Consider the following 27,767-nt stretch of genomic DNA (forward strand, 5'->3'; position numbering starts at 1 on the left):
TGTTTCGTAGTGTCTTGTACATGCACTTAAACACAATCGTTGTTGCACGAACACAAACACACACACCAACGCTGACAAAGAGGAAGGCAAAGCAACACAAACACGCACACAGATTACAGCCTTCCCACTTAGAAATGGCATTTGTATTCTCCGTCCCTCTGTCTCCTTCACAAACACACAAACACATAATTACAGTTTTTATCCACAAATGTCAAACATTCATCAGTAAGATGGAACAGAATGAGAGGCATTTCAGTTTTTTTCAGCCCCTTTTCTTCTCTTTTCTTTGTATCCACTTTAAAATGTGATAAGTTATGCCTTTGCCTTAATCATTTGCTGTTGCATATTAATAGGCTTAAGCTTAGTCTATTTGCACAAACTAAGGCATTTCAAGATGACAAACAGCATTAAAACTCAATAATGAGAGGAACGGTGCATGAATACGAAATAAAACATGAAAATAAGGAAAGGCCAAAAGGGATTTTTATGATGATTTGAGTGAAATAATTAGCTAATTAGCCGCTGATGAACAAACCTTAAAAAAAGACCAGGATGTTTTAGGGCAGCATATTCAATACAAAAAAAGTCTTGGTCAGTATTTGAATTAACTACACATGCATGCATTGAAGGCCTAATGCGATATAGTGAGACAAAACACTGGCCTTAGTAAGGTAAACTATGAGAAAACACTGGGAGGCCATCATTCCTTTTTATTTTGAAATGTTACTGGAAATTGTGCTGTCTGGATTGGGTCTTAAAAGCCTAAAAATCTGTTTTCTCTCCTGCTATTATCCTCCCATAATTGTTATTTTGGCTGTTGGCCCAGTACACAGAGAGACAGTAACTATGTAAAAAAGTTGACTGAGCTCAATACTGCTACTATATACATTTTACGTCTGTAGATACAGTAGATGAATGACTCTTTGTAAAAGTCGTGTTTAAGAGAGACCTCAGAACACCTGATCTTACCATGTTTGGGAGCTGCAGCATATTTTCTGCAGGTGGATGAGGGCATCCTTTATCTGACTAATATATCCAATCCCACATACTTTTTCAAGGTTTCACAACCCTGACAAAAATAAAAATCACTCCACACGCTTCACACTGAATAACCTTTCAACCGAAAGACCAAAAATTACTGTTTGTGTTTTCCTAAAGCAGCAATGTTCACCAAAGCCTTGGCAGATACCACGGCTTTCTGATGGAGAGTGCTCAATAAAGTGATGTTGCCAGGCAACAAACTTTGTTCCAGCAACGAAAAATGAGCAAATTGTGCTTGACTGCTGAGCGGTAAAAAAAAGAAAGAAGAAAAGTTTAGTAATAGTTGATTATAATGATCAATATGAAAAGAAATCCTAGCTGTCTGAACACACAAACAAGACACACATACGCAGCCAAGAAAACCATTCATAAAACCATTCAAAACAGGCTCAGGCTGATAAATACAAAGAAAGCTAAGTGCACCCACACCCACACACTTAACTACACACATACACAACCTAAAACAAAGACACACATCCTTTTGACCTACTGATTGGCGGTTTCACCTGACCTATGACCCTTAAGCTTTTTGCAGTTAAGTTACAGTTGGTTTTGTGGCAGCAATTGCCAAGAGAGACTTAAGAACACGCGCATGCATGCACATACACACAGACACACCTCTCTACTAATGCTCGCTAACCTCAGAGGAGTTGCTAGAGGCTGCACTGACATCATGTTACCAAAGCAACAGGCAGAGAATGGGGATTGGATGAAAGGATGATGACTCAACCTCCCTCCCTTGTATTCCTCCTCTCTCTTACCATAATCTCTCATTTTCTCTCTGAAAGTGTCTCTTACTTTGTCAACTTTTTGAAAGTCAAGGATGCAAACAGAGTCACATGCATGGGCAGGGGGGACATTGCAGGTTTTTTTTCAATTTTTCAAAAGAGTGGAACGCTGGCACGTGCCAGTGTGGGATAACTAGCTTTGAATTATTCACACAAGACACACAAATGCCCACACAAAGCCACGAATTGAACATATTAAAAACAGGACAAATTCTTGTGAAAATTATTGACATATTGGATTAACTGACTAGCGCTGCTGTCATAACCCTTAAATCTTAAAGCTGATGGGTAAGAAGCGTGTTAAATGAAGGACCGAGTTTGATAGAAATGGAAATAAATGATGTTGACACAGGCTATATGTGTGTGGACCTTCTAAGCTGGAGCAGCCCACCTTAAGTTAACCTAGTTTCACAGCCTTCTTAAACGAGCCTGTTGGAGGCACACTCACTAAATCATTCATAGAGGAGAGGCTCAGAAAAAACATGTTTATGTGTGAGAGAGAAAGAAGGAGCGAAGGCGAACTGCTGTGCTCTTTCTTGTGGTCTGTATGTTTACATGGTAGTTTGTGTTCAGAACAGTGCTTTTTCTTTGCTACATATCCAACAGGAATTAAAGTCATGACATTTTGGGCCATTAATCAAGTCTGGAATTCAATTACCTACTCAATCTTTTATAACGTGAAAGGAGAAGACCTTGGTACTGGATGTGCGTCTTTTCATATGTAATGGCCCCTCTTTTATTACCTGACTAAACTAGTTATGGCAGTAACTTAAAGGGACCTATTATGGCCATTTCCACCTCCATGTCTTTACTCTTCAATTCTAATGCAAATAATGCTTCTTTACCTTATACTGAGCCTCGGTGAAGCCCTTTTAGTTCATCTACTGTCTGAAACCACCCAGTTTTGCCTCATTTTCCTTTAAGCCAGCTTTCATCTGATGGATAGTCCCTTTTAAGCAGAGGGTTTGAACAGCAGGTGTGTTTACTGCTTGAGATGAGCGTTTTAGGGATTTCTCTGCTCTTTGACTGAGCTTTGAGTGAGCTGTTGGCTCACACGGATTACTATTCATATGCTGACCTCATTATTTCAAGCTCCATATTAACATGTACATGTACACATATATATGTATATTTGTATATGACAGCAATTAAGGAAAAAAGCATGAAAAACATCATCTGTAAAGTTTTTATTTTTTTTAATAAAACCAAAACAATAAGAAGGCTGATATTTGTTACACTGATTTATTACTACTTTTGACAAAGCCAGGACTGCTATCATCCTGATTACAGCTCTCTGTTCAGCAAACACATGAGTAACAAGTTATGGGCTTTTGCTGTAGTTTTCTGAATTGTCAGCTTCAAAACATGACAAAATGGTCGTTTTTAAGACGGCAAGGCCTCCGTCCCCTCTAGCTGTCCCAAGGTTTTAATGAATATGAAAAATGCTGTGAACCATGATGTTGTCATCATATCTCAAGCCAATTGAGATATTGGGTTGAGATATTGAAAATTTTGGTTCAGAGCACTAGATAGCACCTTCCATGGCCATCATGAAAACACCAAATTCAGAAAGATTTTTTTAGATGAATGGTTTTAGTCCTTCAAGTTGCATACAAGAAACTTAAAGGATGGCCAAGATAGTGTACAAGGAAGCTGGACCAATTTACCCCTGGTAAGGAGTATGTTTTTTTCAACCCTTCCTTTTTCTACTTCCATGTTTCCTCTTGTGATTTCCGCCTCCTGCCTCTAATGTCTGTTTCCATCTCTCTCTAAGAAGACAGATGGGGCCTCTCCCCTCTTCATCTCTCAACTATCCCTCTCTTTTATCCCATATCTGTTTTTCTGTCTTATTGCTTATCTTTCTCTCTTCTTGCTTCACACTTTGTTATTCTCTTGCTCTCTTCGTTTCATCTTTTTTCCAAAGTCCACATTCCTCTTGTTCTCCTTCCCTCACCACCATCTCCTCTATGCCCATCGCCACTCGCTCTAACCCTTGTGCTCTCCTCTAGGAAATCCCTCTCTACCATCTGTCTGGCTGTGATGAATTCAGCCTCTTTCGGAACAAATCATCTTGGCCAAATTAATGAGACTCTCCGAGGGGATAAACTTTATGTGAGTGTGCGTGCTTGTGCGACTGAGAACGTGTATGTGCCGAAAATGCTTCATAATCCATCAACTGCACCACTTAATTTATCCAGTGACAGATAGCATGCTACATGGAAATACGTCAGTACGGCCGTTGCACACATTGAGCTTTTTTTTTTTTTTTTAAAGAGGAGGTCAAGAACCGTGGTGCGCCTGTTTTTGGTCATCCTCACATGTTAGTGCGAACACTGTTCACTTACAGCCAGATCTTCCAACAACAATGTAAAGCTAGGGTGCCAATCAGGACAGTTAAGGCACGGAAGTCTTTTTCTCCACACTGGCTCTGGAGCGGAATAGTTTTCCATTTTTTCATTAGCTGTTTTTATTTTGTTTTTAGTTTATGTTTTCAGTTCAGTCTCAGTTAGTCTCCAGCATGGCTTGCTTAGTTTTGCTATAGTTTTGTAATTTCATACAGTACATATAAATATGGCTGTAAGTTTAATGCAACCCTGGCCTATAACTTTTAATTGATCTCCACGTCTGGAGGATGTTGACTACAATGATTTACCTCAACCGTTCTCATTGTTAAAAGCAGTCAATAAAGAGACAGCTTACAGATTCTACTTATGGAGTTCAGACTGCTTCTCATTAAGTACTCTAACTGTCCACACATGTACAAAAAATACAATTAGATACATAAATTAATGGACTGTGACAGATTTCTGTAATTTTCCCTCTGTAATTGATTTTAACATTAAACAGACAATATGTCATTTACAAAATTTCAGCTTTAAGTCAAACGGTTTAACCAAAGCACTGCATTGACCGTTCAGGAGCTACAGCCACTTTTTGTACATAGTTGCCCATTTTTCAGAGGCTTAAAAGTAACTGGAAAATTAACTAACAAGTTCTTCCATTGTTTCATGACAAATTCAGCAGATAAAGGCCGATTCTGCATGTTTAAATTGCATTTTTGCTTTATATAGATGAAGTTTTATTTGGCTGAAAAGCAAAAAATAAAGCCGTCGGAGAGACAGCAAAAACTTTAGGAGTGCCATAATCTACAGTCTAGTATAGTCTTAAAAAGAACTGACCAACTGAGCAACAGCAAAAGGTTTGAAATCACCCTGAAGACAACTAAAGTTGATGCTCGCATAATTTTTTCGTTGGATAAGAAAATCCCTTTCACAAAGTTAAAGCAAATCAGAAAGCAAATCACTCTTGAGGGGCTGGGTCTATCATTGTCAGAGTCTACAATCAAGCAATGCTTTCATGAATAGAAAACCTAGAGGGGTTACAAGAAGGTGCAGACCACTAGTAACACTCAAGAACAGGAAAGCTAGATTAGACTAGTAGAAAACCTCTATAAGAGTCTGCACAGCTCTGAAAAAAGTAATCTTTGCATGAAACCAAGATTAACGTGTACCTGAATGATTGGAAGAAAAAATGAAGGAAAAGGAAAGAAACAGGTCATAATCCAAAGCATACCCCAGCCACCAAAGTGTATGTGTCAAATTATGAGCAAATGTGGTGGGGTGGTACCAGGTCGCTAGCATTTACTGATAATGTGACCGCTGAGAATTAAGAGCATGAATTCTCAGGTGTACATGGCTATATTGTTGGCTGAAATTTAGCCAATACTAATTGGACAGTGCTTTACAATGCAAATTGATAATGACCCAAAGCTGACCAGAGAAGCAAGCCAAGAGTTTCTCAAGTGGCAATAATGGATATTTTTCAGTGGCCAAGTGAAACACCTGATCTCAACCCAACAGAGCAGCTCTTCAGTTACTGTAGATAAAACTGATGCAGAAAGACACCCACAAACAAGCAGCAGCTGAAGGCGGTGCTTTTGGTGATGTATTTGATGATGTCCAAGGGTTTTAGATTTCAGGCAGTGATGGACTGCAAAAGATTTTCATTCAAATATTAAAAATAATTCTCTTATTTAAATTTATGTTATCACCAATTAACCTAATCACACAAACTGAATGTCTGTGAATTTTGGGAGGAAGCTGGAGTACCCAGAGAGAACCCACACAAACATAGGTAGACCATGGAAACTTCACACAGAAAGGTCCCGGCCAGATGAAGGCAATCCTTTAGCTTAATTGCTAATTATATTAAAAAATAGTCAGGTGCTGCCGTTTAAAAGTGGCCTGTTAAGAAAGACAAAACGGCTGATGTTATTAAAGTGTTATTTGGGAATAGCACAGCATGATGTTACCACTGAACAGGTACCCTGTTGCAAGGAAGCATCATCTATCTTTCTCTAAATCAACCCCTTAATGTCACTATGAATGTAAAGTATGCCTGTCACCTTACCTAATTTAGTTAAAGGGTTGACCACAATAAGCGTAACAGAAAAAATTCAATATGAGGGGAAAAAAACTGTTAAACGTATATAAAAGCTATACTGTATCTATAAAAAAAAATTTAAAAAAATAAAAAGGCTGAGGAACTGGAATAAAAGCCTGTCTGGGAAAATGTGTCTCAAGTCACAAATTAAAACATGATTGATTTTTTTATGGAGCAGTCCTCATTGACCATATTGACCAAAGAGCCATAAAACTGTCTGGCCACTACAAGGCTGATTCACGGATTACAAGGAAAAGCTGATGAATGGGAACAGGGACACCAGTCCAGACTCTGATGGAACCGTGAACATGTATAATCTTTTCTCTGTGTGCAAGAAAAGACAGATGGAGACTTGAAGTTACTCTATGCAGGAACTAGTGGTAGAAGTGCTAAACGTGCCCAGCCAGACCTGGTGTTAATACAAAGGCTAGGGCCAATTCATCTTCAGTGACACTCACCCAATAGCACAGTAAATTACGCAGCATGGGAGGAGGTAGCTGAGTGCGAGGAGATAGGGACGGAGAGAGAGAGAGATATGAGGGAAGAGGGAGCTGGCATAAGAGAGCGAAAGAAGAAAAGGGGGGGTGATACTCCAACTTATAATGAATGCTACAGACTGGGTTTAAATTCATATATCATCAATACTGGAGGCAAGAGACAGCAAGGACTGCAGGGATTTAATTATGCCTACAAGATAATAAATAAAACAATATTCATGCAGCTAGAGAATGAATGTTTCTGTGCAACACCACAACAGGCATGCAGAAAACACAAAAAATACACTTTCCTGCTCCAAACCGTTGCAAGTAATCATTTTTCATAACACGTATTTCCTGCATCATTGATGGAACAGAACTGGCCATAAAAGTCGCCTTGGCAGGAGATGCTGGCACTTAAAATGGATCCCAATGCCAGCATGCCTTTTTTGCCAGACATATAAACAATCCTAAAAAAAAGAGGAAAAAATCCCTTGGAGAAACAAAATAAATCAAGCTTGCCTTGCATTCTTACCTGGTTTTACAAAGCTCTTCCTTCTCAATCAGCGTGCAAAATTTTAAATGAACTACCTGAGCTGGAGGAGCAATCACACTCTCTACAGTGTTGTTTATTAAATTAAACATTTATCAGAATTATTTCAACTTGCTTTTAAATATGTATATATATATCTTACATGAACATTGAGAATTATAGCCACAGTGGACTCTTTCTGCCGTTTCAGAAAAGAGTTTCATTTGTAAATCTGGAGGTCTGGGACGAAGTGACTGTGCTGCTCTGGCGGGTTGAAGGAGACAAAAAGTCTCAACACCCCTGCTACCTCTTGAAACTAAACAAAACTAAAAGCAAGCAACAATCAGCCAGGTGAGTCACACAGAAACAGCTATAGCTCTCGCTCTCTCACCTCAGTGTTTCCCACTGTCTCTCTCTCTGTGGACTTTTTAGTAAATAAAACTTTTGGCAATAATTCAATTTTTGCTATCAAAAACAACAACAACAACAACAAAATCAAATAAGCTGGGAAACTAAAGGGGGGGGGGGGGGGTATTTAACAGTCTACTCCACTGCACTCTGTGTCATTTCATCAGATCATAACACAGCAAACAGTGCTGCTGTCCATGGTTCTGAAACAACAGCCATACTTTTCTTTTTTACACACAGAGTATAAAGATTTTGTTTTCATACAGATTTTGTAAGTAACAAAGGAAGCCCCAGAGCTTGTTCTGTCAGGATTGAGCACATATTAAGCCTTGATATTAGATCAGAGATTGGATTTTGCCAAATGCTAGTGTTGCTTACTTAATACCAGGGGTGCTAGCTGTGTTCACTACAAGATGGGTGCACGTTACCGTACAGAGGCTGGCAAACACGTCAGTGATTTACATGCAGTAGTTGAATTTAATGCAAAAAGCAGCACCAATTGTGCTTCTTTGGAGAAAAAGTAAGAACCTGATAACAAAGATGGCCGTAAGATATGAAAGGGTTTTTTTTCCCTTTTCATCCACTGGGGATTGCTTTCAGGTTACATCACAGACAGGTGTCATTTCATCTGCTGCAAACCGCAAGGTCAATGAAAAAACAAAGTCAGAGTTGAAACACTCTGAATTTTGAGTGTAAAAATGGAACATGAGATCAAGTGCCACTGCAAGAGCTCACATCTCTGACAATACCACAGAAGTGCAAGGCCTCTTTCAGATGCTAAGCAATGTATGATAATTAATGGGCGGTGCTAAGACAAAAGTCTGGCACAAGATAGCAAATGTTTGGGTTTTGAGCCGACAGATGGATGCCTCTGACAAAACTGAATTGCCTTCAGTGTTCTTTCACTTGGTTTCTGAGTGGTGTTTAAAACTGCAGGAGGGGAAACATCTGCCGGTGAAAAATAAACAAAACAAAAAACCCCACAGTTTCTATTATTAACACTGGGCTTTAAGCATGATTTTTATATTTTATAACAACTGTGGCAAAGTGTCCTTGAGCCTGGCACTAAATACCTGGCAGTGCCAAGCAGCTGACCCTGGCTGCTGACCTCTGCACTCTGGAGGGGATTGGCAGGACTAATTAGAGGACTAATTACTCCTTTGGGATTGCACACGAATGTGCAGACAAACACAGGAAGAGTTGCTACCACTGCTCATTCAAAAATAGAATTTCTTTCTACCTTTAAATATTTTTTAACATCACTCAACGCTGAGATAAAATTGTTTTGTGCAACAGCATATTGCACACTCCATGCTATTCCTGTCATTCTAGCCAATCATTTTTAATACCGCTGAAGAGCATGTCCTTACAGCCAACACTATCCGGAGCTACTGGCAGCTAAAATAATGATTTCTGTCTGCCAGTAACTACATCCATGTCATAAAGCCAGTACAGTGCCCACATTTGGACAGGAAACCAGAGAACTCAGTTGAGATTATGCTTGTAAGTGTGTGTGTGTGTGTGTTGGGCAGCTGACCAATCCAATGTATTAACCAGCCTTTGTAAATATTTCAGCCTGGCAACAGACACTGACATGTGCAAACTGAAAGAAGGTGCACAGTTAGATTGGATGTCTTGAAATCCATTTCCAATTGTTTGGTCCAACCACCAGAATGATGTTCCTGTTTCTTCTCTTTGCTTGGTTTGACAAAACAGTGTTTAAATGATTTGAATACTGACTTCACTGTTTATTTTGTTCATGGAAAAATTCTTAACAAATAGATGCGTATTTACACTTACAGCTTAAATGGTACAAACATTTGCACTCAGTTGGAAAAGTCTTTCTGTCCACCTGATAGATGTCCTTTCAAAATAAAAAAAATCACCCTCCTTAAATTCTGCTCTGGCCTTTGCCATCTAAGGGAAATGTTGGGCATGCTAGCAGCTTAATAATCTAGTATGTTCACCAGATAGTGGCTAACTATGTGCCAAGTGCACAGTGACCTTATCAGGAATGCTGCTGCACTAAGACCAAAAAAGTGGACCACATCAGTCCAGCTCTGAGGTCTTTACACTGGCTGCCTGTCCGTCAGAGGATAGACTTTAAAGTTCTGATGCTGGTTTATAAAGCTCTGAATGGTTTAGGACCAAAATACATCAGTGACCTCCTGACCCAGTATGAACCTTCCAGATCCCTCAGGTCATCTGGATCCGGTTTTTTATCAGTTCCCAGAGTCAGAACCAAACACGGAGAAGCTGCATTCAGCTTTTATGCTCCATATATCTGGAACAAACTCCCAGAAAGCCTCAGATCAGCTGAAACACTCAGTTTATTTAAATCCAGGTTGAAGACTCACCTGTTCTCAGCTGCTTTTGAATAAAGCACCAAATCCACACTTTTAAGCTTAAATTTCAAAACTTACATTTTAACTACTGACTTTATCTACTGTTCTGATTTTATCTATTGTTCTGATTTTATCTACTGTTTTGATTTTTGATTTTAAATACTGTTTTGTTTGTTTGTTTGTTTGTTTGTTTGTTTGCTTGTCTTAATCAATTTTAAATCGTGCTTTTTATTTGTTTTTGTTTTTAATGTCTCTGTAAAGCACTTTGAATCACCTTGTTGTTGAATTGTGCTATATAAATAAACTTGCCTTGCCTTGCCTTGCCTTTTACTGAAGCTGTAAAATAACAAGATCATAAGAAGCTGGAAGATGTTAAAATGCTTTGAGGAGCTGCATAAGGCAACAGTCACACAGACCTAGAATTTCAAAGGGTGCAACTTTTACCTTGAAGGCAAACAGCCTCTGTTTTCGGTTTGCGTCACACTTTTCATTTTCACTGTCAGTCGGCGAGTAGTTGGCGACTACTTGCACTCAAGTCAATATCTTACATATGAAACACCAATCTGTGGAAATCTGCTAAAGACTAAAGCAATCAAAACAAGTTTTTTTGTGCATTTTTTTCCCGCCAATTTCATCTAGCCATGCCCAGCAACAACTCACCAACCAGGTGGAGATTACAGAATTGGAGCTTATCAGGGGTTTGTTAATTGGTCTCTAGGCCTGTATGAGTGAGGTCTAACACTGTACACTGTAAAAATGTCACAGAGTGGCCCCGTGCACTTGGTATCAGCTTTATATTCCAAAGTCCTTTGCATTGCAAAGTTATTCGAATGTTGCGTTGGTCAGTATATTGGAATATCAGATTTTTGAATAACCAAATATCAGTATCATTGCATTGGTATTAGCATCAGTATTAAAAATCCTATATCAGCTGGGCTCTATTGGTAATATCCAAAGACAGGTGCAGCTTCAACATGAAATTTTAGACCATTTGTTCCCGGAAAGGTCAAAGTTAAGGATCATCTCTGAGGTCTGGTCTGGTTGGTGTATAATATCTATTTTGGCCATATTTGCCAAATAAAAACAGTAAAAATCAGTCATTGGTGGCTTCCAGCATGTGGAAAAGAAAGAGAGGATGAAAACCCCCCCTCTGTTAACAATGCCAGTCCCTTTAGTGAAAGAGAGAGAAAAAGACGCTTGGCTCATGAGCAATTTTGGTTCAGTTTCTTATGGAAACAACTAGACTCTCATTTGAACACTGAATCTGAGCCAAGCGATTCACATGCTCATTAACAGCACAATGTGTGTGTGTATGTGTGTGAGAGAGCTATGATTCAAGCTATGTAAGGAAGCAGCCAAGTAGTTATATGCTGTGTGCAAACAAACACACAGTCGCCCCACCAGTTCATACCCTACTCCCGCTTAACAAACCACATACTGTCTTACTACCACCTGTCTTAAACTTGTCAATGATATCTTCCACCAAAACGCTTCTCACAATTATTCACAAAACACTGCACAGGCATGCATAAACCTATCTAGTTTAATCTATCTAATTTACCTAAAAATGGACTGTTTTATCTCATGAGGATCACAGTTCTGTCTGTGAGATGTAAACAAGGACACACACACCAGTGCATGTGCTCATACAGCCACATGCACAAATTTCCTTTACACACACACAAACACAGCCGTTACGAGAGCTGCCACAGGGAATAGGATGAAAATGAAAGCTGAGAGAGGGAGATGTGAGGAGGAAAAAAATTAGGGGGAGGAGAAAAGCCCATGTGGCAGAGGGAGATTCTCATCTTTACTGAAATCAGCTGATCCCTCCCTCTCTCTCTCTCTCTCGCATCCTCCCTCTCTCCACCGCCACAGCTTTCTCTCTCAAATCTTTCTTCCCGTCCCCCTTCCATCAACCTCATCCCAACGTGTCCTCTGCCTCCCTTTTCTCCTACCTAGCTTCCTTATTTATTTATTTTTTGCACCCTCTTTCATATTTCTCCCAATGCCTTCCACTCCACTCTCTAGTTTCTCCTCACTCTGTTGCTCTGTATTTTCCCTTATCTCTCCTTCAGCTTTCACTCGTTCGTATTATCACGCACTCTGTATTCCACCTCCCTCTTCTTCTCTCTGTCACTGTGGGAGAGCTGCAGGCAGACAGAGGCAGCATACACTAATGTTACTATATTTGACAAGGCACACACACACGCACACACGTACATTCTCCTGCCACATGCACGGCTGCACACACGTACCGTAAAGAAAAACGGGGGAGGTGGGAGTATCGAGACACACACACACGCAGTCTAACAAAGGCGCACCGGAAAGACAGCCCTCAAGTGTACATGCATGGATAAACACACACACACGCTCCGACGCGTGCTGAGTGCAGGAATCACAAACATAGCGACACAGAAGGGGTAGCGCATGACGCCAGCAACCTAACGCCGTTGCCTCTCTTTCTATCTCTCTCTCTCTCAGACACACACACACACACACACCGTCTCTCTCTTTTTCACACATACTCACGCCTCTCAGACACACGGCAACACGCAAGCCAACGAACAGGACAGCGCTGGACATATCATTCATATACGGAACAGATCCTAAGAAAAGGATTAACTATCTCCATCCCTCTCCCTCTGAGGACCTTAGCCTCTCTTACCTCCTCTTGTTCCTCTAAGCCTTTCTTTACCTCTGTTTTTTTTCTAAAATCCCCATCATTTTTTTTTTTTACACAATCCGTCCCTTCACAATTTATCGGTGGGTTGAAGGGAAGCTGGAGGAATTGTCTTTATTCAGAAAGAAGGATTAATCTTACATTATTCATCTGACCAGGATCTTGAATGTATGGATCTTAGTTGTAGTGGTGACAGCTTTTCTTCAATTTTTTTGTCCAGTCAGAAATTTTTGAGCTTTATTTCTTTTTTTTTTTAATAATATTTTTGGACGAATGGCTGATTGCAGAAAGCCATAAAGCTCGTGCTGTCCGAGATATTTGGTCAAAAGGTAAGTCTGGTTGACGGTGTTCACCTCACTCATTCATTTCTTTTTTTTTTTGACTGGAATTGAATATTTATAATGTCAAACAAAGTACACTGCAGAAAGAAAAAATTACATTTGTGTTTTTCTTGAAACATATGGGAATTTTAGAAGGGGCCAAAAGTGCATGCTGTGAGGAGGTGGAAGCCGTAAACGTCAGCCCTCGGGCTGTTTCCTGGACACACACTACACATTGACAGGAATGCCTAGGATGTGGTTTTGGGCCAAAGCTTGCAGGGGTGGGCAGTAGAAAAGTATGAGAGTTATGATTCATGGCATGCTTACTATAACAGGATATTCCTTCATTTTCTTTCTTTTTTTTTAAATTTTGTGAAAATACCTTAAAAAACTATTGCTGTGCTGCAGTGCTGTGGAGTAAATCTGGCTGTCATATTATAAAACATGTCTTAGTGGGCATGAACAGTAAATATTATGGTCTAAAGATCTCATAATATGATGTTAGAGAACAGTAAAGAAACTGATATTCCCTCTGAAATGATTGCAAAATAAATTAATAGAAACTGTTGCTGGTAAAGAGGCTCCTGATGAATCATCTATTGAGATACAGCCTTTGGGAAATACACTGTAGCCATTGTAAATATGCCAAATGCTCCAACCACAGATATAGTAAAAACTAACTGCTACAAGTATCTGAAGGTGTATATTCAGTCCAATCAAATTAGTGAAAGAACTAATGTGAAAAACACCACCCATCCATCCATGCATCCATCCATTATCCATACATCCATCCTCCTGATTTAAAGTTAAATGCTCTAAAGCTTATAAAGTCAAAACTGTTTCAATTGGACAATGCTGCTTGCTCAAAAGTCTCATGCATAACCTAAAGTCACATGATCTACAGGTCTGACTTTAGCCAGTACATCACAACCGCTGCACATCATCCTGCTATTTTTGCACAGTACAGAATATAAGCAAACCTGCTTTAACTGTTGAAATGATCTATGCTTACTTGTTTTTTATACTGTACCTTCTACATGCTGTGACTTACACTGCTCCAACAGTTTAATGGAAACTTGGTTGAACATTTCTTCAGTACTTTCTTTTCATGACCTTCACAATATCTTATGTAATATTAATCAATGTAGAGCCCTTGATAGATGCCATTAAATGGCATTGCGTTAATTCTCACTCAGAGGCCTCTGGGTAGTGTGTTGCTGTTTTTACCTGCTTTATAACACTTCACGGGCTCTAATCTCTTTTCAGATGGTGTGATGTAAGAGTGATTAGCTTGCAATAGCTGCACTGTGATTGTATGATCATGCAGTAGGTGTGAGGTTTCATCACCCTTTTGTGTCTCTCTGCTTTCGTTAAGAATGAATGAAAACGGACTATTTTCCAAGTAACGAAAGACACCAAAGACACCTTCTGACATCATTCTAGAGAAAACAATTATAAAACTAATGGATTATGTGGCTGCACTAGTTTTGTATGTCTACTAAGAAACATGGCTAACAATTGAGGCCAGTCTGGGGGCTTATGTGAAACCACTCATTAAATGATTTAGATAATATCAGCTGCAAAGGATTTAATGAGTCTGGGTGATATTAATGATGCACTTAACTAAATGACAAATCTTACTCCTAAACGCTACTGTCAGATTTGGGTGGTGTCCCCCAAAAAATGAGACCAGCTAAGATTGTATGTGATATTAGCAAAAACTGATCATTTACACAGAATAAAAGTAAAGAAACCAAAATAATAATAATAATAATAATCATGACATAATATACAGTTACAATACCAAGACAATGAGTGTAAATAAAAATAGCTGTCAGCTGTCCAAATCCATCTGAAGCATAACTGACCATCTTTAGTAGGTTCTGTTTATCCACAGCTGAGGGACACAAGTCTGAAAAAGTTTTGTCTTGGAAAGAATTTTCCTTGACCTTGACATGGTCTAATATCGATTCCATGCTTATTAAAATCAACAGCATATGTTCAGTGAAATTCAACTCTTGGACAGAATGGTATTCATATGAATGTACAACATGTGGCTGCATACCTACATGCATGTGTTATAATATATCTGTACATATAATTGTACCATGTGCCTGTCAACACATACAGTACGTTGCTCTTTTTGTACAGCTACTGGCGTGTGGTTAGGCATGTGTGTGTGTGCCATGTTGCCCCAATCTCTTCCCTCTCCAGTGTAACAAAGCCATTAAAAATTGATTTAGGGAGCTTGGCTGCCTGGCTCTGCCTTTGTCAGCAACCTGCACGGTTACACGCACATTTAACAATGTATTTACACTCAAGTGTTTTTCATGATTTTGTATTCCCTGTTATTTTTGTATGCATGTCTGTGTGTATATAAGAGATTTAAGAGCATGGCTTTAAGTCAGGGATGTCAAACTCATTTTACATGGCGGGCCACATCCAGCCCTCTTTGATCGTGAGTGTGCCAGGCTGGTGAAACTCTCCTTTCTGTCAATATGAAGAAGTTTGACTTTACATTTACGTTTAGTAGACCCACTATTAAAAACAGAATTGTGTACACTAGTTTATCTGTTGCTTAATTACTGTGGTCCAGTATGGATGGCCACATGGGAGCTCTTTATCAGCCAGAAAAGCTGTAAAACTTATTAAAATACAATTTAAAGCCCAAAATTTATGCCCTCCCTCTTATTTTCCCAAATCATCCAGTGGGCCGGTTTGCATGCCCTAAGCCTTATGTTTAACACCCCTGTTTCAAGTGAAGAATTTGGCTATTTGCTCAAAATCTACACACCTACATCCAAACAGACATAAATGCACCTGCCTTTGCACACAGATATATAGAAATGAAACTGGATGACCTCCAGCTGAACCCACTAACATGACAAATCACGAATGATTAAAGCTCTTGTCAAGGTGTTTAAGTTGTCTCGTTGCAGATGACCACAGTGTAGAAAAGAATTGATTTATTGCTTACTGCCTCTTGTAGCACTGAGTATCTTTGTTGTACATTATCCATCTGTTCTGCATCCTAAAGCATTTGTGCACATTTGCTATGGAAACATAAGACATAGAAGGTTTGAGCTCAAGATGGCAAAATATAACCATGTCTAGCTACTGTAAAAACATCACTCAGACATAAGGTTTGTTCCGATTCTTTAAGTTGCTTTGTTACATGAGCTGATAATCTTGTGGGGGACACATATGCATGTCCTGGAAATTGATTAGCAAGATCACAAAGTATAAACCTGTCAAGCATGAATGAAGTTAACTCGCTTCCTCACTATCAACAACCTCCTTCCATAAATGAGAGGAGAAACACAATCTGCCTGATTCATGTGTCTGCCCCAAGGCGTGTGGTCAAACGTTGCCCTGCATAAAGTCTCTGCGGTACGCAACTGCAGCCTGAGTGAGTACAGCAAAGAGTTAGTGACAAAAGTAGAATGTAAAGAGGAGAGGAGGAAGAAGAGGAGCTGAGAGGAGGAGAGGAGGTGTTACGTGATTCCTCAATAGGCAGGGTCACTCTGACACCCAAGTATTTACACGTGTATGTATATAAATGTGTGCATAGGTGCATGTGTAGATTTTGGGTGCCCCCTGTCCAGGTCAAAAAAAGGTTTCTGAGAATAGCCTGGCAGGCTTGATGCCACATCACCAGTAACGTGGCTGCAGAGGTGACCTTCTGCTATACCTTCAATACATCAGTTCCAGCATACATAGACACATGATGACATTTTGGCAAAGCTTAACATGAATGAATTGCACATTTTAACAATTCAAATGTTATTTCACATGTGAAATTCTGGACTATTACTGATCTTGCTGATGAAATTGATTGATTTTGTTATTTATTCCCCAATTTGTCCCACTTTTAAGGTCTTCAGCCCTTTATCACACTATCTGAGCAATTAGCCATCTCAGTACTTTTGTTGTAACAGAACAAATAAGCATTGGCCAGTGCGATCAATAAAGTTCATTTTACTAGTCAAGATGCCAAAAGGGCGATATTGGCTGAAATATTTGTGCCTCCCTCCAAAGTAGTTTAAAAATGGCAACACTAAGCTAATGAACGGCGAAAGAGAGGCCAAAAAAAAAAAGTCAATTGCTCTTTGTTTAATAACCAGATGTGAGTTCCTTTCACTGTATTTGCAGCCATTTAGAAAAATGAATGATTTCATTGTTTTACTTGCTTGCAAAGAAAAGCGCTGTTTTTCCTCCTTTGAATAAATCAAAACATAAACAGAGCCATGAATCATCTGAAAAATGGCCAACATAAAAACCCAGGCACCAGTTACAGTTCCAAAGGTGAAAAAAGGAAATAAGAATTATTTCACACAGAAATATTCAATCTGATGGAAAATAAGTTCACAAGCATGAAGTTAAATCTTTGAAGAACGCACTCTTCAAATGATATACATATGAATTCTGCTGTGCTGAGGCTGTATAGGGGGCTCAGACAAGCAAGAATCCAAAAATACCCACATTTTGGTGAGTCTGTTGGTTTTCAGTCGTTAATTAATTGTAGAGACTTAAATTTGAATCACTCAGTCACAGTATCAACCAAGGTAATGTAGCTTTACAAGTCACACCCTACCAGCAAAATAAAAAAATGAAACATTCGCGGCTTAGAGTTTAAACCAAACAGATGAATCTTCCAGAATTTCTTAAGTTCCCTCCATTGCTCATTAATGCTTCTGAGTTTTCCAAAAGAAGCTCATGTGCTCAGTTAAAAAGAACAACTGAAATTTCCCAGTAGAGCAGAGCTAATGTGACTTTAATCACATGCAGGAAATCCATCTGCTGAATATCCTCGGTGCATGCCTCTGTTCCTTTGTTAAGGAGAGAAAGGGACCGAGAGGAAGAGAGGGAATGAATGAAAGCCACGAGGAGAGAAACGAATGCTGAATAAATGAAGGTCACAAAGAAAGAAAAAAAACAGGAATAAATGTGGAAATATAAGAAAACATACCAAAAGAGAATCTAAATAAAGAAACGCAACATCAGTTTAATGCTTTATATTTCCCTCAGTGTCTGCCAGGTACTAATGACAATAATGATACAACAAACAGGACAACTCAAACCCACACATACACACGCAAAAACACTAAAGAGGTGGTGCAGGAGAATTTTAATGTGCTTCCTGTTTTACCCATTGCCCTTATTTTTACCTCCCTACTCCTTCTGGTATTTCCTGCCTTGTCTCTATTTTTCTTTTTATCCTTTCATCACTATCTTCTTACTATATCTCCTTTCCTCATTATCCCACCTAATTCAGTGACTCCACCACTTCTTTCTCCTCTCCCCTAGTATTGATATACAACCAATTGCAATTATCGTACTAACAACTGATTAGCAGACTGATGGAGCACATTGATTGACTGATACTTCTCAAAGTAAGCCTCCATGCACAGAAAGTTGAACAACACAACAACATTATCCTCGGGTTATTTTTCTTAACATGGCTATTTAAGGTAGTACAGGTGTAAATTAACAGTTGCTGCACATGCATCATCAAACGAGTGCAAATCACATGTGCAAATGCACCTTTGAATCTGTTCAACTCGATAGCGAAATGAACCGTGTAGAAAAAGTCGGCCTGAGTTTTCCCTGCAAACAGCTAACCATCGAACAACAGCCTAATCTGATTAGTGGGATATTTCACACACTGCTGATTGGGTTGTGATGACACTTTGGGAAAAAGGCACATCTCACAGCAGCACACTCTAGCATTTTCAAAATTACACTGATTGGCCCAGGGGGGAGGGGGGTTATGAGTCAACACTGTGCATCAGTCATGTCATAAGAGCTTTCTTCTATGGTAATTTCCCACTTGTAAAGACCTATTTTCACTGCAATTACTCAACAGTGACAAGAAAACTTTGTTTTTAAGCATGTGAGATAAGTTTCACTACAGTGATGTAATTGGCACAGGTCATTCATTTTTCAGTCCATCTATCGAACTGATACAATAAACTTTTTTCCTCTCCTTTCCTCTCTTCCCCTCTTCCTCCTAGCTAGTCATGGTAGATGGCTACCCCTCCCTGAGCCTGATTCTGATTTCTTCCTGTTAAAAGGGAGTTCTTCCTCCCCATTGTCACCAAATGCTTGATTACCAGTGAATGCCTGATTATTGTAGTTATCTATCTAATTTTGTAGAAATCCTAAGGCAAGGGTTGCTGTGAATTGGTACTATATAAAGTAAACTGTACTGAAATTAGTTTACAGAGTTACAAGTCCAAACAACAACATATCTAGCTCTATGACTAACTCAAACAGGCCACAAAGACAAGTTTATAGGAATCCTGGCAGCTCAGCCAATCTCAGTCCATTCTTCACATCCAGTTGGGGGCATTAACCTTGAAAGCCAACTAGGAGTGACCCTTGAAACTTTTTTTCTGAACTGAGTGGTTCCTGTCATATTTCATGCATACTTATAGAACAAAATAACTGGGTTTGCATGAGAAGTTAGTGAGGGTGGTCATTGTCTATGAGGCTACTTTTGGAAAAAACAGTAAACTATTCTAATGGTTGTTAAATCATGTCTTTATCGATATATACTGAAGTTTCAAAACTGGTTTTTAATTAAATCAAATGTCATCTTTATGGGGGAAAGACTTACTCGTGCTTCGACCAGGGTACAGACGCAACACATCTACAAGTCATCTTTCAGCCCACCTTCAACCCAGCTCCTCTTTTCATGTTTCATGTTTATCTGTTCTCACTCATGCTCTCTGTTGTGTTCTGGATCTTACTGCTGCCTTGCCAATCTCATCTTTACCACATACGTGTGAGAAATGAATGGCCAGAAAGTCCAAGAACAGACCCGACCTAACAAATATGGAAGATCGACAGTCTTCTTTGAACTCTATCATAGTCCTAACTTAACAATATAAATATAAAAAAGTAACATGATATGTAACTATGTTTTCTGCAGCATTCTGCAATGAGGAGGTTCTGCAGATTTGCTGCCTCTATTAGGAAATCAATGAGGATAGTTTCACTGTTTCCTTTGCTAAAAGTTTTGTTGATTTTTTTTCATAGATTTGCCAAGCTGAATCATATGCTTTAGAGAGTATGAGCAGCATTGTATCACCTTTTGCTGTCTTTGCTCAAGGGTAGTTCTGTAGCCTTACAATAACACTAGAGCTGGGCGATATAAGATTTTTTCATATCACGACATGTTTTTTTCATTTCTGGCGATAACGATATATATCACGATATAAGCCAAATAACTATATTTGTAAGATTTAAATGTGCCGTTGCTCACAAGTAAAATGTGAAATAATTAGCAGCTTGTTTTAATTTAAATATTTATTTCCCATAATAAGTTCAACAGGGTAGATGTACTTAAGGAACATGAAACTTCAGTTTCAGATAAATAAAGGCAAATATTGCAAACTACACAAAATGCAGCCGCTAAAGCGTTTAAGTTTCAAAATAGAACAAATAAAACAGACTACTAAATTGTCAATTCCACTTAGAAACAAAATTTTAATTCTAAAAATAAATCTTAGTTCGTTTTACAGAAGAACAGACAAAATTGACTAACTTTTGTCAATATCAAATAAACTGAGAACTAAAAGGAAATTCTCAATCTCTCCTTGTTGTATAGCTTAGCTTTTCAAACAGTTTTAACAGTGACTTTAGTCTGACAAAAAGCTGAATGACGAATTAGCGCTTTCAGTCAGAGATTGAGCATGCACCGGTTTATTGTATTTCCAGACTTGCTTTCGGCACAATTTACAGTGCGCGCTACTCTGTTTTTTGTCAGACTTGAAATAGCCGAAATACCTTCACACTACGGAACTTCTATGGCCCTTCCGTTCCACAATTTCTCCGGCATTGGAACCATCATTGGTTTTTTCTTCGGTAACCTTCGCTCACGCTCTCGGTTGATTTTTCTCTAGTCGGCAAACTCATTTCCTTCATTACCCGGGCGGCCCGGCTGCAAAAACAAATACACATGTGCACCTTGGCACTTGTGCTGTACGCAACAAGTCACGTGACGTGACGCTGCGGCTGTGATTGGTTCGGCTCTGCGCTACTTAATTTGGATTGGCTGTTCTTTTTTTCTTTTTTTTAAGAGGACAAGAGAGATGAGGCCTATCGCAATAGTTAAATTTTTCTATCGAGAAAAAGTTATTTCGCAATACATATCGTTATCGTTCTATCGCCCAGCTCTAAATAACACTTACACTTTTTTATTCTTTCCATTCATCCCTTCTTTTCCTTCCCTCCCACTTTTGCTGTAATTTACAGATTCTACATTTATCCATCTCTCTGTCTCTCTCTCACTGTTGTCTTCCCATTTCCCTCTGTGTCATTCACGCTTTGTCTCTCAGTGCCAGACAGTTAGCACTAGGGGGTCTGTCTGCATTAAAGGCAAAATGATTGTGTAGACTAAAAGAAAAAAACATGTGTTATTTATGTCTATTATGTACCAGTGGTTTGTGATGACTGCATGCGCATACATAAATATGCACACTTGCCAGGATAGGTGCAAACGGAGAAGCACACTTTTAATGTATCACAAACATGAGTGTTCGCATACACACACGGTATCCTGCTGCTTTAGCCTTCACTGCTGACGGCATATGGGAGTGCGCATGCATGTTTGCACGGGGGTTTTGGCAACCCGTGAGATAACAAATCGATGCGATACGGTCTCGGGATCAGGATTTGAGTTTGGATTGTGGATGTGTTTGTCATACTTGTCTTTTCTCTGTCTGTTCAGGTGATTTGGTGTGATTTTTCACATTCACCACATTGTTGGGAGCCTCACTCATGGTGCCTTGACACCGCTTCCACAGTCCCGTCCCTCCATCAGAGGAAGGCCGCAGTGCTCTGTGTCATGCCCCCCCACACCCACCCCCCTGGGGGCACTGGCCTTCCCCCAGCTAGCGCCACTATCTACCACTGCTACTTGGCCAAACCAGGTGAGTCAAGAAAACAAAGAGCAGATCAATAAGGACAAAATTGAGTGAGATTATGAAAAAAAAAACAAGAAGAGAGGAAAACATGCTGTTCCTCTCCTACTCAACTCCAGTCTATTTTATTCACATCTATTGTACTCCAAACTATGCATGAAAGGAGGAACACTGTCTGTTTTGACAGCTGCTAATATTTGCATGCCAGCATGATTGAACACACACATACCCACGGACATGCACGCACTCAAAGGACGAGGGCACTGAGCATACTGTGGCCACGTGCCAAGGCTTCCACTGAAATGCCACATTACTGCATTAATCCAGCCAGTGAGATGTAGTGATATGATATTTTCTTTCTTTAATTCAGCCTATCTTTTCCTTTCCGAACCACGATTTCCTTTCCTTTCACTTATTGTCTTTGTTTTTTCTGCATCTCACTCCTTTTTTTCACCTGTCACCCTTTGCCTCTTCCTTTTATTCCTGTCCATCCCTGCATCCAAGTCTCTTTGGACCCATTATCTTTTTTCTTTTTTTCCCCTTCGTCTCATATTGCGGGTACACTCAGTCAAAACAAAAATCCATCAGAAGTCGGGTGGCATAGCAACAGATAGGACAGCTGTATGCATGTGTGTGTGTGTGTGTGTTGTGGAGCAGACAGTGGCACAAATGGTTCTCACTCTGAGAGATTCCAGGCAATTTTTCAGCTAATAGGCAAACACGAGGGCACTCCTTTCCTCTTTTGTTTTACATCATGCGCATGCTGAAGGAGCACATGCTGTAAATGAATGGCTTTACAAAAGAGAGAGACTAAGAGAACAGGGATCTTTGTCTTCCTGTTGGCGAGGTAAGGTATTATTGGTCCTGAGGTGTCTGGGGGGGAAAAAAAAGACGCCCCCACAAACTGCTGTGTAACACCGAGGACACTAAATAACAGGGCAACACTATCTGTCAGAACCTCCAAACACCCACACAGAAACTCTAAGTCAACAGATATGCCTCCCTCTGAGCTGCTCGTTGTCTCCATACCAGCACCTTATACCTCTTCCTTTCTCTCTCTACCTGCACTTTACATTTTCTCCAACCTTCTCTCCATCTCGGTATTTAATTCAAATCAGTTTAACTCGGATGCCTGCGTAAGCTTTAGTAGCATATTTGCTGTAGGGTCTACTCTAAGCTGTTCAGGAATAGTAATTCCTCTAAAATATTCTATCTGTCATTAAATGTCTCAGAGCCTTTCCTTGCAATTACACTGAATCAAAAAGAAGCACGCTGTGTTGATGCCAAAGCTCTCTCTCAGTTAAGATAAATGTACTTGATCGGCACATAATGTGCATTACAAATATTTCCAAACTCTTTGAAAACAGGTGTTTTCTTTGTCTTCCCTCTGCTTTTTCAATGTTGTTCTGTATGTCTCTTGCAAAGCAAAGAATCTCCCTCTGCTCTCTCCACTGAGGCTGTAATTCACACACATACATATACTATATAACTTACTGAGAAACGGATATATCGAGAGTAGGAAGCAGTAAGAATTTCATTTCATCAGCGCCAGCAATGACAATCAAATCATGAAGCCCGCGTGTTGCTGAAGAAGTTCATTCAGAGCTAGAATTTGACAGGGAGGATTTGAAACTACGTGTTTCCACTGAATTGTCATTATAATTCTGCGCGAACTGCAAAATGCTGAAGAACCCGAACGGTGTGTTCAAAGGACAGAAAATGGATTAAGAAGAAAAATGGAGAGAGACTTTTGGGAAGTGTTTGTATTCTTCAGCGTCTGCTAGTTTTGGCCTTGATGGATGGAGGCTGTGGCAGACATCTTGTGGGTGTTTTGCAGTTGTTGTGCCAAATAAAATTGTCAAATGCAAAAATGTATTTAAATGCTTTACCCTTTTTGTCTGGAAAATTGATACTCGGATACTAACTGACACTAAAATTACTATAGGATTAGATATTTATTTGCAACAACGCAGATATCAACAGTGCCGCCTTCATCCTATTGACACAGAACTCCCCCCATTTTCATTGAACCGTTATCACAACCTGGCCAGCACACACGCTAACAAGCTGTTTAACTATTAGCAATTACCCACATTAGCTGCCATTATCATTAAGGTAGTGGCTAGCAGCTATGGCTAATGATAAAGTTAATGTGCAAGCTAGGCAACAAACATTATCAGGCCTGCTCAGCTGTAACTGGCAATGTTAATTTAACAGGATAACACAATTATTTGTCCTTTAAAAAGTGTTATGTTTCTCTTAAAGTCTCAGATTAAAGGAAAGAAAAGTTTATCAGCAACTACACAGAAACAGTGGCAGCCTACTTTATCAACTCTATTTGATCATCTGAAAATATGATGCCAAACCACCAGAAGACAAGAAATAAACCCAGCTGCATGGTTCATGCCATGCATTTGCACAAACCACTATCATCTTCACTTTAAAAACAATCCCCCTTGTGGTATTTTTCTGGGTATCGGTATCAAGTTCGAAATTCTAGTATGGTAACAACCCAGATATCTATCTGGACTTTTATATTCCCTGGTGAATATACGAGCTAGAAAAGCCTGCACTCCACAAGTTTGACCATAATCCAGAAATACTCTAAATAGTTACACTACACCATCAAGAAACGTTGAAGAAAAATGGCTAAAATGGCTAAAAGAGTTTAGAGATGACAGCTAAAGAGTTCAAGACTTAAAAACAAACTAGAGGGGGAGAATATAAAATATGAGTGACACAAAGTGAAATAGAGGGAGCAAGAAAAAACGGGGAAACAGTGGGGAGTAGAGATGAGGAGGAAGAGAGATGTGAGATCAAAGAGGCGTAGTGAAAGAGAGCAGACAGTGAGGAAGGAGGAGAGGCGAAAGAGGAGAAAAGGGGTCTATGAGCGACACGGAGACCATATGGTGCCTCCAGGCCTCCACCATCCCAGCAGACTGTGAGACTCTTCTGACACATACACACACACTTGCACACAAGAAGGTATCAGTTAATTCCTACTCTCGATCTCTCACACACACACATAAGCATACACAGGATCTGACTGTGAGCTTATGTGTTTGTTGCAACCCCAAACAAAACCCTGGCTGCAGAGCTTCTAATCAAGAGAGTGATAGTGAAAGAGAGAGAATGACAGCAGTTGGGATTTGGCTTTGAACAGCGATATAATACACTGGCTGGGGTTACAATATTTGCTTGGAGTGAAGCCATAATACCGTGACTTAGCATTATGCTTGGAGTACAGCTGTAATACAGTGCACTGACTAAGGGTGTAGCATTAGGTTTGGAATTTAGCCATCACAGTTGGTTTAGCTGCTTCGAACTGACTGCCATTAAAAACAGTAAAATGGCTTCAATGAAAAGTACTTTTTGGTCGACCTGCAGCAGCTACCGGGTTGTTAAACTGATGGATTAACAAACTTTAATGACTTAGGGTCGATTGTAGGGTAGTCAAGATGCATACCAAATGAGCTAAAATGCCCTTTATCTCAGAGTCCCAGGATAAACTCCCACTCAGCTAGACCTTTGCTGCTTGTCATTCCCTGTTCCCTTTTCCCCCCGTTGCCTATCTCTGCTGTGCTGTCTAAATAAAGGCGAGAGGCAAGAAAAAAAAATCCCTACCACCAGGTGGTTAGTAGCTGGTGGCACTTTTCAACCCTGCTGTGATGTTGGGTTTGGCATGAAACCAACCGCAGTGGGACACTGTGTGTGTGCAGCATTAGGGTTGGAGTAGAGGATCATCCCTTCACATAGTGTTATATGAGACTGGAATGACAGCTCGTTGGCAAACCATACAAAGCATCTGGCTAATTCAAGTTTGCGATCAATAGCTATTTTAATGTAACTCATAGTTATTTTTATAGAGAGGCAAGAAATAAATAAATATCCTAATTATTAAAGTCAACAAAAAACAAAATTGCTTGATTAAAGTAAAATGAAAGAGGATTTCTACTCTTTATTGTTTCTTTGTTCTGTAAAAAAAATGTAATTAATATTGTTCCCCTTTACTCAATTTTACTTCAAATTTTCCATATAAACTTTTCATATTTTCTTATATGTTATTATATTTTATTGGGTTTTTTCTGTGCATATGTAAATATCATCTGCTAAAGGGTCACTGTGGCTTGCTCCCATGGCCAGCTTATTAGCTGTGTCTTGTAATATGTCGACTGATTGTGGCGAGCTATAATCTCGTTTGTTGTGGCTCTAATTTTGTGACAGCTCGGCTTGAAGGCATGCAGAAATCTCCATGCATATACCCGCCAGCTCTTTCTTTTTTACCACTGTGTGGTTAGATGCAGGTACAACAGCAATGTGCCAGATGAAACACACAAATAAATGGTCCTGGCCCACTTTCAAAGGACACTGGCAGGGATAAATCCGCTGGATGGTGTTTGTGGTGCAGATAAATCCTAAGCCCCACAAACAGCACTTTAACACTCGCCAAATGATACAGATACAGTATCACACTCACAGCACATCTAGCACAGATCTAGCTTGACACTGATAAGCTATAATGATCATAGCGAGGCTATTCCTGACAGAAAATACTCCTTTTCTGGCTAAGTAATCACAGAAAATGGCTGATAATGGTCCTAAATTAATGGTCGATAACACAGCGTTTTGAGATGTCCTCATTTAGTCCTTGTGAAAAAAAAATAAAAGCCTCTGAAAAGGTCATGCAATTAGGAAAAAAAAGATTTCTAGCACTTTGGAACTAATTCTAAATTCAGGATCAGAGCAGCTACTTCAGATCATTCCAAATTTATATATTACAATCATATAAAAAGGAGGTTTCTTTTCAGTCCTGTGACTGAAGTTCACTCTCACTGCTTCCACAAGAATTAAGAGGGTAAGGAGCAGTCAGGTGCTGCTAATTAAATGCACTTTAATTATTGATTATCTATAAAAACAGACGTTTGCAGGTCTGGAGCATTCAGGTGTGTGTAAACACAAAGCCGCATTTTTCCTGGGAGTGGATGTCTCAGCAAATTCACCCCAAGGTCAGACCATGCAGTGCTCAGAGACACTGCATAAAATCAAAGAGCTGCATCTCAGACTTTACAGGCCTCAGTTAGCATGTTACAGGTTAAAGTTCATGACAGTACAATTAGAAAAAGACTGAACAAGCGTGGCTTGTTTAGAAGGGCTGCCAGGTGAAAGCCTCTTTTCTATCTGAAGGGAACGTGGCAGCACAGCTTAAGTTTGCAAAGTTGCATCTGCAATAGCGTCCTTTTACAGACAAGAGCAGACAAGTATTCTAATGTGAGGCCACAACATTTACATGGGTCATGCAACAAGACAATGATGCCAAGCACAGCAGCAAATCTCCAACAGAATGGTTAAAAAGAATCAAAGTGCTTGGATGGAGTAAACTTTGTTTCCCAGTACTGTCTTTTTTAACAATACTGTAAATTCAGTTCTAATTATATGATGCTAAAAATTTAGTTCAAACACATTTAATTACAAAATAGCCAACTGAAGATTCAGAAAAGAAACTGGCATAAAAACCACAGCATGACAACTATTTCATATATAGAAGTTTGCGTGTGTGTATCTGCGTTTGTGTGGATCAATACCATCTGCCTATCCATCCTGTCTGAAGAATGAGTGGGCATACATTACGACCTGTCACACATCCAAGGCAAAGTCTATTCTATTCCTGTCACGTTGATGCTGATGCGACATCAAAAGGCGGACGTCCTTCTTTTTCGTTCCAAAATTTGAATGTATTCAGCCTTGAACTACAGCCCTGGTGACTGGTCAGTACATAGTGCATCAAAGAGCTGGTGTTGCAGTGA

General features: G+C 39.6%; 2 protein-coding genes across 2 annotated transcripts in view; one reads left to right on the forward strand and one right to left on the reverse strand.

Annotated features, from left to right (window-relative positions):
* cacna2d4a (calcium channel, voltage-dependent, alpha 2/delta subunit 4a) overlaps positions 1-27,767 on the reverse strand; it is a 101,905-nt gene that overhangs the window by 26,771 nt on the left and 47,367 nt on the right. The window lies entirely within an intron of this gene.
* The window catches only part of lrtm2a (leucine-rich repeats and transmembrane domains 2a), a 31,674-nt gene continuing 16,202 nt past the window's right edge, over positions 12,296-27,767 (forward strand). The window contains exons 1-2 of the mRNA XM_063501249.1: positions 12,296-13,045; positions 21,771-21,972. Coding sequence (XP_063357319.1) covers positions 21,888-21,972 — 85 coding nt within the window. The 5' untranslated portion in view covers positions 12,296-13,045; positions 21,771-21,887. The remainder of the gene's footprint in view (positions 13,046-21,770; positions 21,973-27,767) is intronic.

This window comes from Pelmatolapia mariae, linkage group LG17, assembly GCF_036321145.2.
Source record: "Pelmatolapia mariae isolate MD_Pm_ZW linkage group LG17, Pm_UMD_F_2, whole genome shotgun sequence".
Classification (NCBI taxonomy): Eukaryota; Metazoa; Chordata; class Actinopteri; order Cichliformes; family Cichlidae; genus Pelmatolapia; species Pelmatolapia mariae.